The sequence below is a fragment of the Colius striatus genome, chromosome Z, assembly GCF_028858725.1.
Source record: "Colius striatus isolate bColStr4 chromosome Z, bColStr4.1.hap1, whole genome shotgun sequence".
Taxonomy (NCBI): Eukaryota; Metazoa; Chordata; class Aves; order Coliiformes; family Coliidae; genus Colius; species Colius striatus.
Window position 1 is genome coordinate 2,066,317 of NC_084790.1, and position 15,819 is coordinate 2,082,135.

At 48.2% G+C, this 15,819-nt stretch overlaps 1 protein-coding gene across 2 annotated transcripts in view; it reads left to right on the forward strand.

Annotated features, from left to right (window-relative positions):
• Positions 1–233: 233 nt before the first annotated feature.
• The window catches only part of LOC104562083 (mitogen-activated protein kinase kinase kinase 3), a 40,399-nt gene continuing 24,813 nt past the window's right edge, over positions 234–15,819 (forward strand). For both annotated transcript variants that reach the window (XM_062018121.1, XM_062018122.1), the window contains exons 1-4: positions 234–534; positions 8,381–8,502; positions 8,928–9,017; positions 12,619–12,659. In XM_062018121.1, the coding sequence (XP_061874105.1) occupies positions 531–534; positions 8,381–8,502; positions 8,928–9,017; positions 12,619–12,659 (257 nt within the window). In that variant the 5' untranslated portion in view covers positions 234–530. The remainder of the gene's footprint in view (positions 535–8,380; positions 8,503–8,927; positions 9,018–12,618; positions 12,660–15,819) is intronic.

Below are 15,819 nucleotides of genomic sequence, written 5' to 3' on the forward strand. Positions count from 1 at the left end.
GCCGGGGCGGGGCCTGGGCTGATCCCGCCCTGTGACTGGCGAGTGGGCGTGGCCATCCCGCCAGCGGAACGGGCCCCCGTGATTGGCAGCCGGCGCGGCGGCGGGCGGCGCGTCTGTCGGCAACGCCGATTGGCCAGCGGCGCCGTCGGGTGGGTGTCTCGGCGGCGGGGATTGGCGGCCGGCGGCGGGTCGCTCCCTGTGATTGGCAGGCGGCGGCGGCGGGTGCGCGGCGGCCGCCGAGCGGTTTGTTTTGCTCGCGGCCCGGGCGGCCTGTGGCGGCGGCGGCGGCGGCGGCCCGGAGCGACTGCCCCTTCCCCTTCCCCCCCCTCCCCTTCCCCCCCTCCCCTTCCCGCGGCCGCCGCGCCGGGACCCCGAACGCGGCCGCCGGAAGGAGGCGGCGGCGGCGGCGCGGGCTTGGGAATGTGGCGGCGGCTGTGAGCCCTCCCCCTCGGCCCAGCCGCCATGGAGCCGCGGCGGTGACAGCCCCGTACCTCAGCGCGCCGCCGGCCGCGGGGCCGCCGCCCGCCGACATGGGTGAGAGCCGCGGCGGGGGACGAGCGGGGCGGGCGCGGCTGGGCGCCTCACGGGGCCGGGGCCGCCTCACGGGGCCCGGGGCCGCCTCGCGGGCCTGAGGCGCAGGGGGCGGGCCGCGGCGGGGGCTCCGCTCCGCTCCGCACCGCGGAGGGGGCGAGGGGCTCCGGGTCCAGGGTTCTCAGGCGGGCGGCGCGACGGGGACAGCGGCCGCAGGGAGCCGAATGGCAACCGAGTGCCTCGGCCGGGCTTCTCGGGGCTGGGGAGTGGAGGCCGCGGCGGTGAGGCCGCCGCCGGCCCTCGGTCTGCGGCCTCCGGGAGGTTTTCGCCCTCACGGGGTGTTTACATCGGTCCCGGGCAGCACTGAAACCACTCGCGATGCACAGACTGTGTCTTTGAGGGTTTGCTTTGCAATCATCAAGAACCCCCAAGTGTTTAATAGCAGTGAGTGTGGCGAGCGCCCGGCGCTTTGGCACACGCACCCGACCTCAGCCTTTGACTAAAAGTGGCCGGATAGAGTAACTGAGGAGCACTAGGTCAGGCTGGAGGGGGGTTGAGGGAGTGTTTGCTGCTTCCAAGAATCATCTTGCTTGTTTTGAGACAGATATTTACATGTTTTAACTTAACTAGGGCAAATGTTTTTGGACTCTATGTTCTCTATGATGGGGCGGGAGGGAAGTGAGGGGTTGTGCTCCATGGTTCTCTCTTCGGTTTAAAGTTAGATCTCTCCTGCTAGGACTAAAAATGCAATTGCTCTGAACTAGAAGTTGCTCATTTCTTGCATCTTGGCAAGGAAATTACTACTGCTGTCCTAAGTGTGCAGTTGTATGGCTTTGTGGGCTACCACTTGAATGCTTCATCCCTTCAGTAGAGTTTAGTTTTCTGAGGCTCTCCATTATTTAGCCTGGATGTGTGATTACTTCTTACACAGTGAACTCATTAAGCCTTGCAAACGTTGCTCCAAGCAAAAGTAAAGTGATTTCATTTCCTTTCTGCCTCGATTTTGCAAATGCAACAGATCAAGGCAGTTCCATCAGCAGAGTTCTTGCTTACAGGGTGTTAACCCATCACATCTTCTCTAAAGGAACCAACCCAATGGTCCAGAAGCTTAAAATAAGTCATGAAAGAAAAAGTTGGGTTTCCACAGGAGTGTTTGACAACTGGATGCTTCTAAAGCACAGTTTTGTAGACTCCAGCTTGTGCTGGTGTAATGAAAGGCCAGCCACAAGCAGCCATAGGGAAGCTCTTCTCTCCGTTCATTAGGTGGTTGTGATCTGATCATCTTAAAGGATAACAGGTGACAAACTATCCCACTCTGCTAGTTTTTCATCAGCTAGTCTGAAGGACCCACGGGGTGGTTATTAGTTTGTCATAACTCCTTTGGTGTGGCTGGAGCTCCCTGGCAGTGCCTCGGGAGCACTTTGAAGTCGGTGTCAGAGAGTTTGGCAGTGTTTAAAGCGCAGATGTGCTTCTAATACTGAGCAATACCTGTCTAGCAGGGGAACTGAGGGGAGAGTGGTGTTGGAGCTGGGTGGTGGACGGCAGGCAGGGCTGAAATGCACCCTGCAGGCCCAGCTGCAGTCGAGTCTTTCCCTCAAGCTGCTTTTTTTTCCCTGCCTGTGTCACTTCCTTCCCCTGGCTCGCACGCGCGCCCACGGCCGAGCTCGCAGCCCTGACACCCGCAGTGTGCCGAGTGCTGAGCTACGGGTCAGGAGCAGCTGAAATCCCAAGCAGGGGGAGAAGAGGATACCCCAAATACATCCTACATAGCTCTAGGCTTTGTTTCTTTTCAGTCTCCAAACCAAGTCGCTTGGTGATTACCTAAGAATTGAGCCAAAACCCCAGCATTTTATTACTGTTGGGAGTATCCACAGCAAAGGACTCAACATGAAACCTTTTCAGAGCTTTAACATTCCTCTGCTTCATCTCAGTAACGTCCTGGTTGTCGCTAAATCTGCTGATCCTTTGTCTGAACCATCAGCTCAGCCCATTGTGGAGGTCCATAACACACACACACAGTTACATGATCATTTAAACATGGCACAGTGTCTCCCATTATCACTCTGTATCAAATAGCATCCTGCTTTATAGGGGTTTCCAGACTTCCTGTTTTTACCAACATGCAGATGCTTTGACTCAGAACTCAGTGATTTTTGGGAGGGGGTGGGACTGTTTTTGAAAACTTTCCATTTCTGCCACAGCAGATTTCACTGACTTGCTCAGACCTGGGTAATAAACCCCAGAGGAGCTGAAAGAGATGCTTTCTGCAGAGGAATAGCTCTCTCTCTTGGAGTAGCAGTCTCCTTTTATCCATGTTAGAAAAATCCTTGAGTGCAGTTTTTTTAAAACATGAAAAGCATTTCCTGGACAACATCTTTCCTGCACAAAGCAGAACTGTGTTTCTCAGACCTACTGGAGACCTAGCAAAACAGGGTCTCTCAGTGCACTTCCAAAACGGCTCGGCTTTTAATTGCTCCTAACTTTGGCATTGTGTGATTAATGTGTTGCTGTGTCAAGCCAGTCAGTGGAAATCCTCTTATTTTGATGGAAATGAAGTATTTGTGCTTCTCAGCATCCAATCCATCCTCTCTGGAAACGTTTTTTTTTTGCCTGCACAAGCTTAGGTCAATATTGGATGTTTATTTTCTGTTTTCACAAGATGAATGCTCCATCCTTTCCTACCCTGTGAATTACAGAATGTGTGTTTTGGTGCTAAGGATCTGATAGCTCTGAGTGAGGTTGTTAAAAACCCATGTACAGGTTGGGGAATGAATTCTTAGAGAGTAAGAGAGGGGAAAGGGAGCTCGGGGTGCTGGTGGGCAGCAGCATGAGCAGGAGCCAGCAACGTGGCCTCGTGGTCAAGAAGGCCAGTGGCAGCCTGGGCTGGATGAGAAGGGCTGTGGGCAGGAGGTGCAGAGAGGTTCTGCTCCCCCTCTGCTCTGCCCTCCTGAGCCTGCAGCTGGAAGATTGTGGCCAGTGCTGGGCCCCTCAGTTGCAGAAGGACAGGGAGCTGCTGGAGAGAGTTGAGTGCAGGGCCACAGGGATGCTGAAGGGAGTGGAGCATCTGCCTTGTGCTGAAAGGCTGAGGGAGCTGGGGCTCTGCAGCTGGGAGAAGAGGAGCCTGAGGGGTGAGCTCATTCATGTTCCAAATGCATCGAGGGTGGGTGTGAGGAGGCTGGAGCCAGGCTGTGCTCAGGGATGGCCAATGACAGGACAAGGGGCAATGGGGACAAGCTGCAACAGAAGAGGTTCCAAAGCAACACAAGGCAGAATTTGTTCCCTGTTGAGCTGAGGGAGCACTGGCAGGGGCTGCCCAGATGGGCTGTGGAGGCTCCTTGTCTGGAGCCATCCCAGCCCCAGCTGGATGAGTCCCTGTGTGCCCTGCTCTAGGTGGTGCTGCTCTGGCAGAGGGGTTGCACTGGATGAGCTTTCAGTGTGCCTTCCAACCCTTCAGATTCTGTGATAATCACGTAAGATACGGGTTCACCTGAAGTTGTCCCGTCAGCCCTTCATAGTACGTGAGAAGTTCCCTTCTGCGTGAATGCTGGTCAAGGTTTCAGCATCAGCACTTGACTACAGAGGAAGCTGGGTTTACTGTGAGCAAGATGCAGACCTTGCCATGCCCTATCTTGCCAGATCCCAGAATCACAGAATGTTATGGGTTGGAAGGGACCTGGGAAGCTCATCCAGTGTAACCCCCCTGCCAGAGCAGCACCACCTAGAGCAGGGCACACAGGGACTCATCCAGCTGGGCTGGAATGTCTCCAGAGAAGGAGCCTCCACAGCCCATCTGGGCAGCCCCTGCCAGTGCTCCCTCACCTCAGCGGGGAAGAAGTTTTTCCTTGTGTTGCTTTGGAATCTCTTATGCTCTGAGAAGGTTCCTGCTGTATTGTAAACTCACAAGTTACCCTAGCTAATAATGAGTCAAATCACCACGTAGCCAAGCTGCAATCTTTGTTGAGAGATAGGTATATGGTTAGATGTCTTGTGAGATGAATCAGACTCTGTAAACCATCTGATTTTACACACAACCTGGGATTTGGGATCATAGAATCACAGAATTGAAGGGTTGGAAGGAACCTTTAGAGCTCATCCAGTGCAACCCCCCTGCAGAAGCAGCTCCCACCTAGATCAGGGAGCACAGGAATGTGTCCAGGTGGGTTTGAAGAGCTCCAGAGAAGGAGCCTCCACTCCCTCCCTGGGCAGCCTGTTCACACCTATAACCACCAACTGCATTGTAACCATTGATGCTCATTTTCAGCTGATGTCCTACACTCCTTAGACATGAACTCTTCTTCCCACACCTATGCTTTGATTGACTTGATTTCTTGTCATGAATGCCTAGTTATAAACTGCTTTCATAGCTGTTTTGCTTCTTACCCAAAGTAACTCTGCCAAGACAAGCTCTTCTTCATCCTCCTGGTTTCTGGCCAAACCCGAACTGCACTGTAGTGGAAAACTTGTATCCGAGCTCTTTGCAGCCTGTTTTGGGTGGCAGGCACTCCAGGGATGTGCCAGTAGTATTTAGTTGTGCATAGTTACAGCCTTTGTGTGCCATGTGACTCAAAGGCTTTGCTTAATATCAAACACGATTAAAGAATCAGAGTGAACTGGACACATTCCAGGAAGGTAAAAGGTTAAACGTTCAAATGTAAAGTTGGAAACAGGGTTGTAAAAAGCAACCCTTGTGCTTTTAGCTACCTGGGACTTGAACTTCATTCACCAACTGCTTTTTCACATTTTCTTCCCACAAGGGGTTACTTTAGTGCTGAGATAGATCCCAGCAATTTATTTCCTTTGGCTGATGTGCTCTTCAGAAAAGCAACCTCTTGCTTTGCTTGTGTTACTTACACCCCTCGTTCCTCTTGCATGCAGTTGGAATTTCAAGGAGTCCTCTCCCTTCTCCACTCCCACAATGTACTTATTGTCTCATTTGGCTTGTCTTGGACAGCAGAGATCTGGTGGGTTTTGATTTGGGGGTTGGGTTTTTTTTCTATTAAGGAATTTTATTTGCTCTTCTCTGCTTTCCTTTTTTTTGAAGAGTTTTACTCTTAATTAACACCTTCTGCAAATGCTTTGGGGGAGATTTCTTTCCCTTCCCCTGCATTTCTGGTTTGAGGACCATAGTGGAAGTACCTCTTTTTGAGTGTTTCATCCTCTCAGAAGCTAAACCAGACCTTCTGAGCAGAAACTCTTGGTTTTACCAGGGATAATGTTAGTGTAACTTTTGTCCTGACTGGGACTTCTTTAAGATGCTGCCCCTTTCTTCTTTCCCCTCCTTTTTGCTTGTAGATTTTGGTAGCCTACCCTCCCTGTGTGTTTTAGAAGCTGTTATATTTGCCACATCTGTTACCTCTTAAGCATTGCCAAAACCTAGTTTGCTGTTATTCAGACATTGGTTAATTAAGAACCCAGCCTTCTGCATAAAACACAAAATTCCTTGAGACACACATCAACAAATGCATCCCATGAAACTGAAGAAACAAACAGCCCCAAGGAGTCTCCTTTTACAGAGAAATACAGATGTGAGACAGTCCCTCAGTTCCCAGAACAGCCCTTGTACTTACCCAACCAAACCAGTGTCATGACTCAGAAGCCAAGGAGTAGCTTGGATTTAAAACTCTCAAGTTTTAGTTATTCACAGATCAGGCTGAAGTGTTCATTTCCATTTAAGCAGGTCACACTGATATGTTTTGAGACTTTGGGTTCAAAAGCACTGTGCACCTGACATTCATCCCAGTAGGGATGTGATGACCTTGTCCATGCCTTTATTGGTTCCCATGGCTTCCAAAAGTTCCAGTTGTCAAAAAAGGGAAGAATACAATTCCATCCAAAGTTGTGCAGCCAGAGGCTGCTTCTCCTGAGCTGATCTCATCTCTGGTTTGAATTTCATACTTAAATTATGCCTTGAGAGCAGGAGGGATTTCACTGAACATATTTGCCCAGGAAACAAAGTTTTAGCCCTGACAATTGCAGAGTCACAGCATCTCAAGGGTTAGAAGGGACCTGGAAAGCTCATCCAGTGCAACCCCCCTGCCAGAGCAGCACCGCAGGGCACACAGGGACTCATCCAGCTGGGGTTGGGATGGCTCCAGACAAGGAGCCTCCACAGCCCATCTGGGCAGCCCCTGCCAGTGCTCCCTCACCTCAACAGGGAACAAATTCTGCCTTGTGTTGCTTTGGAACCTCTTCTGTTGCAGCTTGTCCCCATTGCCCCTTGTGCTGTCACTGCCCATCCCTGAGCACAGCCTGGCTCCAGCCTCCTCACACCCAGCCTTGATGCATTTGGAACATGAATGAGCTCACCCCTCAGGCTCCTCTTCTCCCAGCTGCAGAGCCCCAGCTCCCTCAGCCTTTCAGCACAAGGCAGATGCTCCATCTCCCTTCAGCATCTCTGTGGCCCTGCACTCAACTCTCTCCAGCAGCTCCCTGTCCTTCTGCAACTGAGGGGCCCAGCACTGGCCACAATCTTCCAGCTGCAGGCTCAGGAGGGGGAGCAGAAGAGCCCTTCTAATCACAGCCCCTGGGGTGGCAGCCACTGCCCCCAGTTCAGTATCATCAGCAAACTTGCTGCCAGTGCCTCTGTTCCCTCAGCAAGGTCATTCATGAATAGATTGACCAGCACCAGTCCCAGCACCGACCCCTGAGGAACTCCACTAGACACAGGCCTCCAACCAGACTCTACCCCATTGATCACAACTCTCTGCCTTCTTCCCTTCAACCAGTTCACAACCCACCTCACTCCCTGACCATCCAGCCCATACTCTCAGTTTTGCTGCCAGGATGCTGTGGGAGAGGGTGTCAAATGTCAACTCTAGAGCCTTGATACAAGAGACAACAGCCTCAACCATCCAGTAGGCACCAGTGTGCCAGAAGCACATCCTCAGAGGGACAACATCTGATGCTGCTCGTTACCTTGGTGGCTCAGTGCCCATGAGCAAAGCAGCCAGAAGAGACCCATTTGGAACCAAACTTCCTGTGTCAGGTGGTTTTTTTCTCCCTTTTGCAGTATCAGGGATCACCATAGAGGATTATTTTCCCCTACTCTGCATTGCTCTCCTTTCTCTGCCTTTTTTTCCCAGGCTTCATACAAAGTTTTGCTAAATATCACCCCTCAAAACTAACAAGCAGTGGAAGAACACCTGAATTCAGTTCCATCAGGAGTCTTAGTTTCAGGAAGTAATTTTCAATCACTAGTATGTACAAGAAATGTTTCAACCTGTGTTTGCAAAGAGCCTTGAGTTGAACCTGCTGCATTCAACTGTGCCAGCAGACAGCGTTCTCAATGCTTTGATTGTGCTTGGGAGGAGATCCTGAAGTCTCAGAAAATGGTTTGAACGTTGTTCCATCAGCTTGTTTTGGGGGAAGAGAGGAATGTGTTGGGGAAATCAGTGCAAGTGGATTTGGATTCGGAGATGCTCTTGACTCTTTTTTCTTTCTGCTGGCTGTGGTTGGTTTGGAGCAAGAGTTCTAAGTTAACAGGATATAAAATTGGAAAGAACAGAGGGTTTTCCTTGGCAGAAACACATCAGTTTGCCCTTCCTAAATGACCTGTGACGGTCTAACAAATCTGTCCAAGTTGTACTGTTTGTTGGGAAGCAATTTGAACAGAACCAGGGGCTTGGGGGTATTTATTCTGCACCTTCCTGTGGCCAGATCCTTCTGTAACCTAGGACAAATGACTTCACATTTATCTGTTTACCGCTTCATGGCAGTAGATTGAGTATGGGCTGTTTATGTATGAAATACAAAGGATTGTATTTCTGGGAGCCAGTAGCAAGCAAGTCCAGAAGTGTTACAGTTGATATTCAGCCAGGCAACTCACTACTAAAGTTCTCCTTGTTCACAGATGAACAAGAGGCCTTGAAATCCATCATGAAGGACCTGGTAGCTCTCCAGATGAGCCGACGCCACAGGCTGACTGGATATGATACCATGAAGAATAAAGACACTCCTCACTCCAACAAACAGGTAATGAGCCATTCAGGAACTACTTGAAATCATTACTTGGAGGCAGAAGGGACAGAGTAGCTTGTCACTGGGTCTGCTGACTGTGTTGTCTTGTGCTTCTGACTGCTGAAGCATCACATTAGCTCCCTGTTCTTACTCAGTCTTGCCAACATGGTAGGGGGTTTTTATTTGCTTGCTTTTATGGTCCAAGGAGTGTATAGTTATCACAACATAGAATCAATGTTAAGGGTTGGAAGAGCCCTCTAAAGATCATCTAGTCCAACCCCTCTGCTCATCTTTGTATTCTGCCTTCCTCCCATGGGTATTGTTGATGGGGTTTGGTCTGTGTAGAATAAGCTGCAGAGTTTTACCAAGTGGTTTTCTGGTTTCAGGGTCATATTGCCATGGGTTGTTTTTTTTTAAAGATGATTTTATTCTCTTTAAAGAAAAAACACAATGCCAGCAGTCCAACCCTCTTGGGCAGCCCAGCAATAACAAACCAGTGTGCCTCTGCAGTGGATGAAAAGAAAATCCCGGTAAGAAAAGTGACTTTCCTCTTGCAATATTAACAAATCTCAGTTAGGAGCATGTTTTAAAGTTGTTTGCACTGACCTTGATAGGATTCATTCAAGGCAGGCCAGGAAAGCTTTTCTATACTGACACTGTGATGATGGAACAGCACTTTTCGTTGTAGTGGAAATGAAACAAATGTGAAAGGAGGCAAGAAAGTGAGATGAAACATTTCGTAATGATGAAAAGAAAACAAGTATTTCCATTTCTGTTGCAAAAAAAAAAATGCCACTGCCAAGTTTAAAGCCTCATAAAGCAAGTCTGTTGGATAATAAACCCTGCTGGTCTCATTTTAGAGTCATAGGATTGTAGGGGTTGAAAGGGATCTTTAGAGATCATCTGATCCAACCCCCTGCATGTTTCAATGGAACTATTTGTGTTCCAGCTTCATCCCAGCACCCCTTGTCCTGGCACTGGATACAACAGACAAAAAGTGCTGCCCCAACCTCCTGACACCCACCAGTGAGATCTTGGTCACTATGAACGAGCTCCCCCCTCAGTCTCCTCTTGTGCAGCCTGAGCAGCCCCAGGGCCCACAGCCTTTCCTCAGCAGGAACATGCTCCAGTGCCCTGAGCATCTTGCTGGCCCTGTGCTGGCCTCTCTGCAGCACTTCCCTGTCCCTCTGCAGCTGGGGAGCCCACAACTGGCCCCAGGACTCCAGATGAGGCCTCAGCACATGTGGCAGAGCAGAGCAAAGGGGAGCAGAAGCTCCCTGGCCCTGCTGCTGGATCCACACTCTGCTGGATGCCCCCAGGCTGCCATTGGCTTCTTGCCCACGAGCCCACGTTGCTGCTCATGGGCAGTTGATTCTCCCCCAGCAGTGCCAGGTCTGTCTCCTGGAGCTGCTCTCCAGCAGCTCACTCCCAGCCTGTGCTGCTGCAGGGGCTTGTTCCTCCCCAGCTGCAGGACTCTGTCCTTGCCCTTGGTGACCCTCAGCAGGTTCCTCTGTGCCCAACTCTGCAGCTGGTTGAGATCTGGTGCCTGGCAGCACAGCCTCTGGGCAATCAGCCAGTGCTCCCAGTTTGGTGCCAGCAGGGCACTGGCTGGGCTTGGTAGGGGTTGAAAGGCGCCTTTAGAGATCATCTAGTTCAGCTCCCATCTTCACACGATTCAGGTGGCATGTGGATAGGGAATGGAGATCCCAATAAAAGGTAGTCATGCTGAAGTTGATGCAAGGACAGAGAAAGAGATTGTGTGGAAGGACCAGCTTTAGTGAAACTGTAATCATTTTGGTTCAGTGACAAAAGAAACAGCTGTTTACAGGTGTCTGAATAGAGGCAACATCCTTAACAGGGAGGACAAAGGCCACACAAAGAGAGGAGCACTCAAAGGACACACAAAGAGAGGTACAAAACTAGCCCTTGTTAGGTTAAGTCCACTTTCTAAAAGAAATACATTTCCCAAGGTAATAAGTGGCAGGGTCAATACTCTAAAACAAGAAGTCCATTTTGCATTGCTACAGACCTTTTTTCATACAGAAAACTATAGCTCTGACTTTCTGGCAGAAGAACATCACCCTGTCAGTGCATGCTGTATGTCATTTGAATGAAATGCTTCAAAGCAATCATTTCAGTCCAGAATTCATGAAAGTCATCACAAATTCATTTAGGTTACTTGCAGTTAGACTAATGTGACAGGAGAACCTGTGTCAATGAAATAAACTCTTTCCAGTTCTATCCTTATTACAGGCTTTTGAGCTTGTTGGAGCAGGTTTGAACAGTTCATGTCTGTCTCTTCCTTATGCTTTGTCTGCTTATAACTTACTTATTCAGCTGGGAGCTGGGATTTCCTCACATGTGCCAGACAAATCCATAGCTGGAGTCACACAGATTCCTTTCCAAATCACTTTGAAACGTAAATTCAGATCCATTTTAAGTCCAAATCTGTGATCATTATTTATGGCATCTCATAACTGGAATGTTAAAGTACTAAACTTGGGTTTAATTTATTTCCTCATCCTTTAGGACAGGTTATGTGAGTTGCTTTAGGAGGTGGTTTACATAAGTGATGGCTTCAGTGCTTTCAAAGGAAGCAAAAAGCACTTGGTGTTACACCTCTCTGGGTTCTCAGTTGAAATGCTTCTAAGACCTTTTTGTACATCTCTGTAAAATAGACAAACGAGCAGTGTTTGATCCCTTTGGAAGAGTCATAATTAGTTTAGTGATGTCATCAGGAGGTGCAAGATTTCCTCCCCCTCTGTTACAAATCACAGGTTTGCAAGCTGCAATGGAGTTGAGAAAGACACTGAAGTTCCTTTAGGTACCATCAGGTTGCCACAGAGCCCTGAAGATCTTGGTGTTTGATTCTAACTCAGGAGAGCTTTCTCACTTAACTATTTCATGACCTAAAACACATCTTGAGGTCAGAGGCTTAATCTGAAAAGATCAATTAGAGACCTTGAAAATCCTAATACAAAAGAATTATGTTTTCCATCAATTGTGTCTAAGAAACAAGTGTTTTATCAGTAGTTGGCTGGTGGGCATGTTTCATAGTTTGATTGCTGTGCTGTTTGTTGCACTTTTCCTTTCCTCTTCAGTTAAAATGACTTCTCTAGAATCTGCTTTATTTTGGTCCCTCTCCTCCTCGCCTCACCTCCCCTCCCTTCTCCTTCTCCTTCTCCTTCTCCTTCTCCTTCTCCTTCTCCTTCTCCTTCTCCTTCTCCTTCTCCTTCTCCTTCTCCTTCTCCCTCTCCCTCTCCCTCTCCCTCTCCCTCTCCCTCTCCCTCTCCCTCTCCCTCTCCCTCTCCCTCTCCCTCTCCCTCTCCCTCTCCCTCTCCCTCTCCCTCTCCTTCTCCTTCTCCTCTTCCATTCTCTTCTCCATGACCCACCTGCAGATGATTGTTTCCCTGACTGGCAAGCTCATGTCTCAGGATCAATTCTGGACCTACAGGCCTGCTGCAGAAATATTGTGTCCTCACAGTGACTGCCTGGATCCCTTTGAACTGCATTCTTGACCACTGGGCCTGCCAGATACTTCCTCTAGCTAAAGAGCATTTCCTGGCCACATTTTTTTTGGAAGTTCCTAGATGTATGATTGCCTATTGTCTAAAGCTTTCACAGATGGCTTAATCTATTCCAATCACATCAGTTGTGCAGCAGAAATTATGGAGTCTTATCAGAACAGATTTTTCCCTTTTATTTATATCTTTGTGACCTAAATTAGAATTTGAACTGTGATCTCCAGAGTTGAAAGTTCAGCGTGTCGACTCTTCCTTGCCACACAGCAGCATCTTCTGAGTTTCCAGGTGAAATGCACAGGTTCAATCTTCTGCTGAACCATCTGCCAGATAGGGATGCTGGACCCTTTTGCACTTGAAAAGATGACTTGTTTGGAACTTCATAGTTTGAGTTTCACAGGCTTCACACCTACAAGAGCAGAGATTTAGATTTAGCCTTAAGAATCAAGAGTGTAGCACGTTCCCTATACCTTGTTTGGCTTTTTTCCATAGAAGAAAATCTTTAAATGCCTTAAACTCTGGCCTTAAAATTGTGAGAGGATCCATTTTTGTTGCTTTTCTGTACACCAGAGTTTCCTTGTGAACTAAGCTGTTGTTCTTTCTTCTGCAGAATGATGTGAGGATAAAGTTTGAGCACAACGGGGAAAGACGGTGAGTCTGCCTTCTCTGCTTTGATCCTTTGCTTAGGAGAATCATTTAGTCATCAGGAATGGAAGTGAAAGATTTTATTGGCTTCATTTTCTTTGTTCCTGGATGAAAAACACCCACTCAAGGCAACAGCAAACAGGGTCACACACACACAACTTGGTTAAATCAGCGTGTCACACAACGCCTTCCTTTGATTTATTTCCAGGATCTCTATTTGTAAGTGAATTGAAGGAATGTTAAAAGCTGTCGAGCCTGAAATAAGTTCAGTCTGATCACCTTATTTCAGATGTGTGCCCTTTTGGTTTCATTTTAACTGCAACCAAATGAAACTGATGGAATTGGTGCCATTCTTTTCTAGTTCCTCACTTCCTGATGACCCCTGACTGTCGCTGGCCTGCTGTGACTGAGCAACACACACAGCAAGGGAAAGAGTTGTTTCAGTTTTGTACAAGCTTCCTTGTTATTTCCTCTGCTACCTGGTTTTGAGAGACTTTTACACAGAACCAGAGTTAACTGTTTACAGTATTTGCAGTGGATAAGATTGCCTGGTGGGTCTCAAAAAGCCCCTTATTTGCCATATGGTTGAGAGGAGCTGTTGATGCTGTTTTGACAATTCAGGGGCCTTGTGAACATCCAGGAAGGCTCCTGGACGCTGCTTTCAACATAGAATCATAGAATGGTAGGAGTTGGAGGGGACCTTTAGAGATCATCTAGTCCAACCCCTTGGCTAAAGCAGGTGAAGTAGTTCATGGGTTCATGGTAAAATGTGACTTTGAAGTTCAGAGCACAACGGTGCAAGTGGTGTGTAGTGATCCCAATAGCCTGTTACTAGCAAAGGTCACTGGCTGAGCTGCTTATGCTCCTCCTTAAGCATCCTCCTTTGTCAAATTGAGTGTTTTTTTATCAAAACAGAAAAGCAGAGGCCTTCTTTGATAAAGGCAGGCAGCAGAGAATCAGTCTTCCTTAGAAAATGGAACTGTTTCATTCAGTGTAGTCCTACACAGTGAGTTCTGCCACTAAAAACCCCCAGGTTTTTGGTGCTCAAGGAGAAACTTGTAAAGTAATCACAGCTGGGACCTAGTGCTGCCTTTGTCAGCCAGATCTTCTCAGCACTCCACTGTGGCACCGCCGTTGTGTGAGCTACAACAGAGCCACAGCAGACTCTCTTGTGACACCATGTTAGAACAGGGTGACTTGGAAGCAAAATCTTGTCACCACACTCCTATCATCTCATGTGTCCTCTGCTTGAGTACATTTAAGAGATGGCTCAAAGCTCAAGGGAGGAGAAAGGGGTGGTTTGGTGTTTTTTTTTTTTCCTGGAGAAACAAGAAAATGAAAAGGTTGATTGTGTGTTAGTCTAATTATGCAGCCTGAATTCCCCATTCCCAAAGTGGTATGCAGTTACAGACAGCAAGCTTGCATTGAGAAAGTAAGTGTGTGTGTGCTTGGTTTCAGAGGAGCTGCCAGATCTAACCACAAATATTCAAGGTGGTCAGGCAGGAATGGGCTCCTTAAAACCCTGCAGTCCATGATTTTGTGTTAGAAGAGCACACAGAGTTTTGAAACTAAAGGGAATTTGTGGCACCTGAGAACAGCTCTGCTTTTTAATGCATTGAGAGGTTAGGATGAGGGGAGCCTTTATAAGGGACTTGAGCTCAACTGAGAGCTCAGTTGCATTTGTGTGGTGCCAGGGTACTGTGATTTCATGGATGGGTAGGGAAAAATGTTATTGTGGGCTGCTTTTTAGCAAGGACAATTCTTTCTGAAGGGCTGAATGTTGTAGGTCTGGTAGCAAGATGAACCCTTTTCTGGGAAAGGCATAAGGAAGCCAACTAACAGCAGAGCTCTTTAAAACAAAAGCTTCAAGGATACTCAATGGATGTTTTGGAGGCTAAGCTTTCTATCCAAAAAAGCACAGGTTCAACACAAACTCCTGTGAGCTTCCCCAGAGGTGATTCAGGGTTTCACTGAGCTCAGGGAATTAACCCCGTTGAGCAAGATAGGTCTTGAGTTTTAATGGTCAATTCATCCTGCCTGGTGCTAATAATGGAGCTTTTTGTGGCAGTGTTTCAGCTAAAACCAAAGCAGAGTTGGGATAAGAAGCTCTCAAAGTGGTCTGATGGCTTGCAGAAGGATGCTGGCTGTGAGCTGTGCGCCAGAGGGTAGAACAGAGAGTGTCTGGGCATGATTTCATGAGGTCTCTCTGTTTGTTGAGCCAGTGGTGGAGATGCAGTGTGATCTCATGGCCTCTGGAAGCAGATGGCCAGGAGCCCCAAGGTAGGAACAACCAACCATCTGGGCCTTGTGCAGCAGAGAGATGACACAGGGATTTGTGAGCAGTAGACATCCTTGGTTTACTAGAATAGTGGCTTGTAAACTCTAGTTCACATTTGAAGCCTCCAGTTCTTAACCCAGGATATTTTACTCTCTGTTCCTTCTGGAGACAGTGAAAATTGTCCTTTTCGACAGCTTTCAAGGTAATGACTGAGTACTTGGGCCACTTCCTACAGAAAGAACATCCCAGCAAAAGAAACAGCTTTAGATACTGTGCTTAAAACCTTAGAGTTTCTAGTCCAAGGTAGGCCAAACAGTACTAAAACTGTTGTCTGAAGAGCATGCTTGTGCCACAGGCTTGCCCTAGAATGACTGAGCCTCTTGCCATTGTGGATTCCTTGAGACCATTCTTGTATTTGAGTGTGAAACTCCTGCATCCAGCTGGTGAGGAAACAGCTGAGTGTTTAAACAAGCCATGAGTGACAATGGTTACACAGCTCCAGTTAGATTTGTTTAAAAAGCCCCTGCTGTGTTGCACAGGATTTGAAGAATCCACAGCAGAGAGTGTGGTGAGTCTGTGATTCAGGTGTTAATGCCACAGGTCACCTTTGGGAAAGAGGGTTTGCAGATTGCTTTGTGTCCTCCTGCTGATGCCTTCCCTCAGGAGTTCAGGCCTGACTCTGCTGTGGGAATGTTAGTTGAAACCTGCTGACTGTAGTTTGGAAACTGTTATGGGTTGAGTTTGGAGCTCAGATGCTGGAGGCCCGAAAACCAGATACATTTGTAGTTCTTTTGGACCTCGTGAATGTATTTGGTTGTGTTTTGTGCCTTAGGCAATATTCTTTAAGCCAAAGTGCAGAAGGGATTTGTATCCTGTTAGATGAAAGAC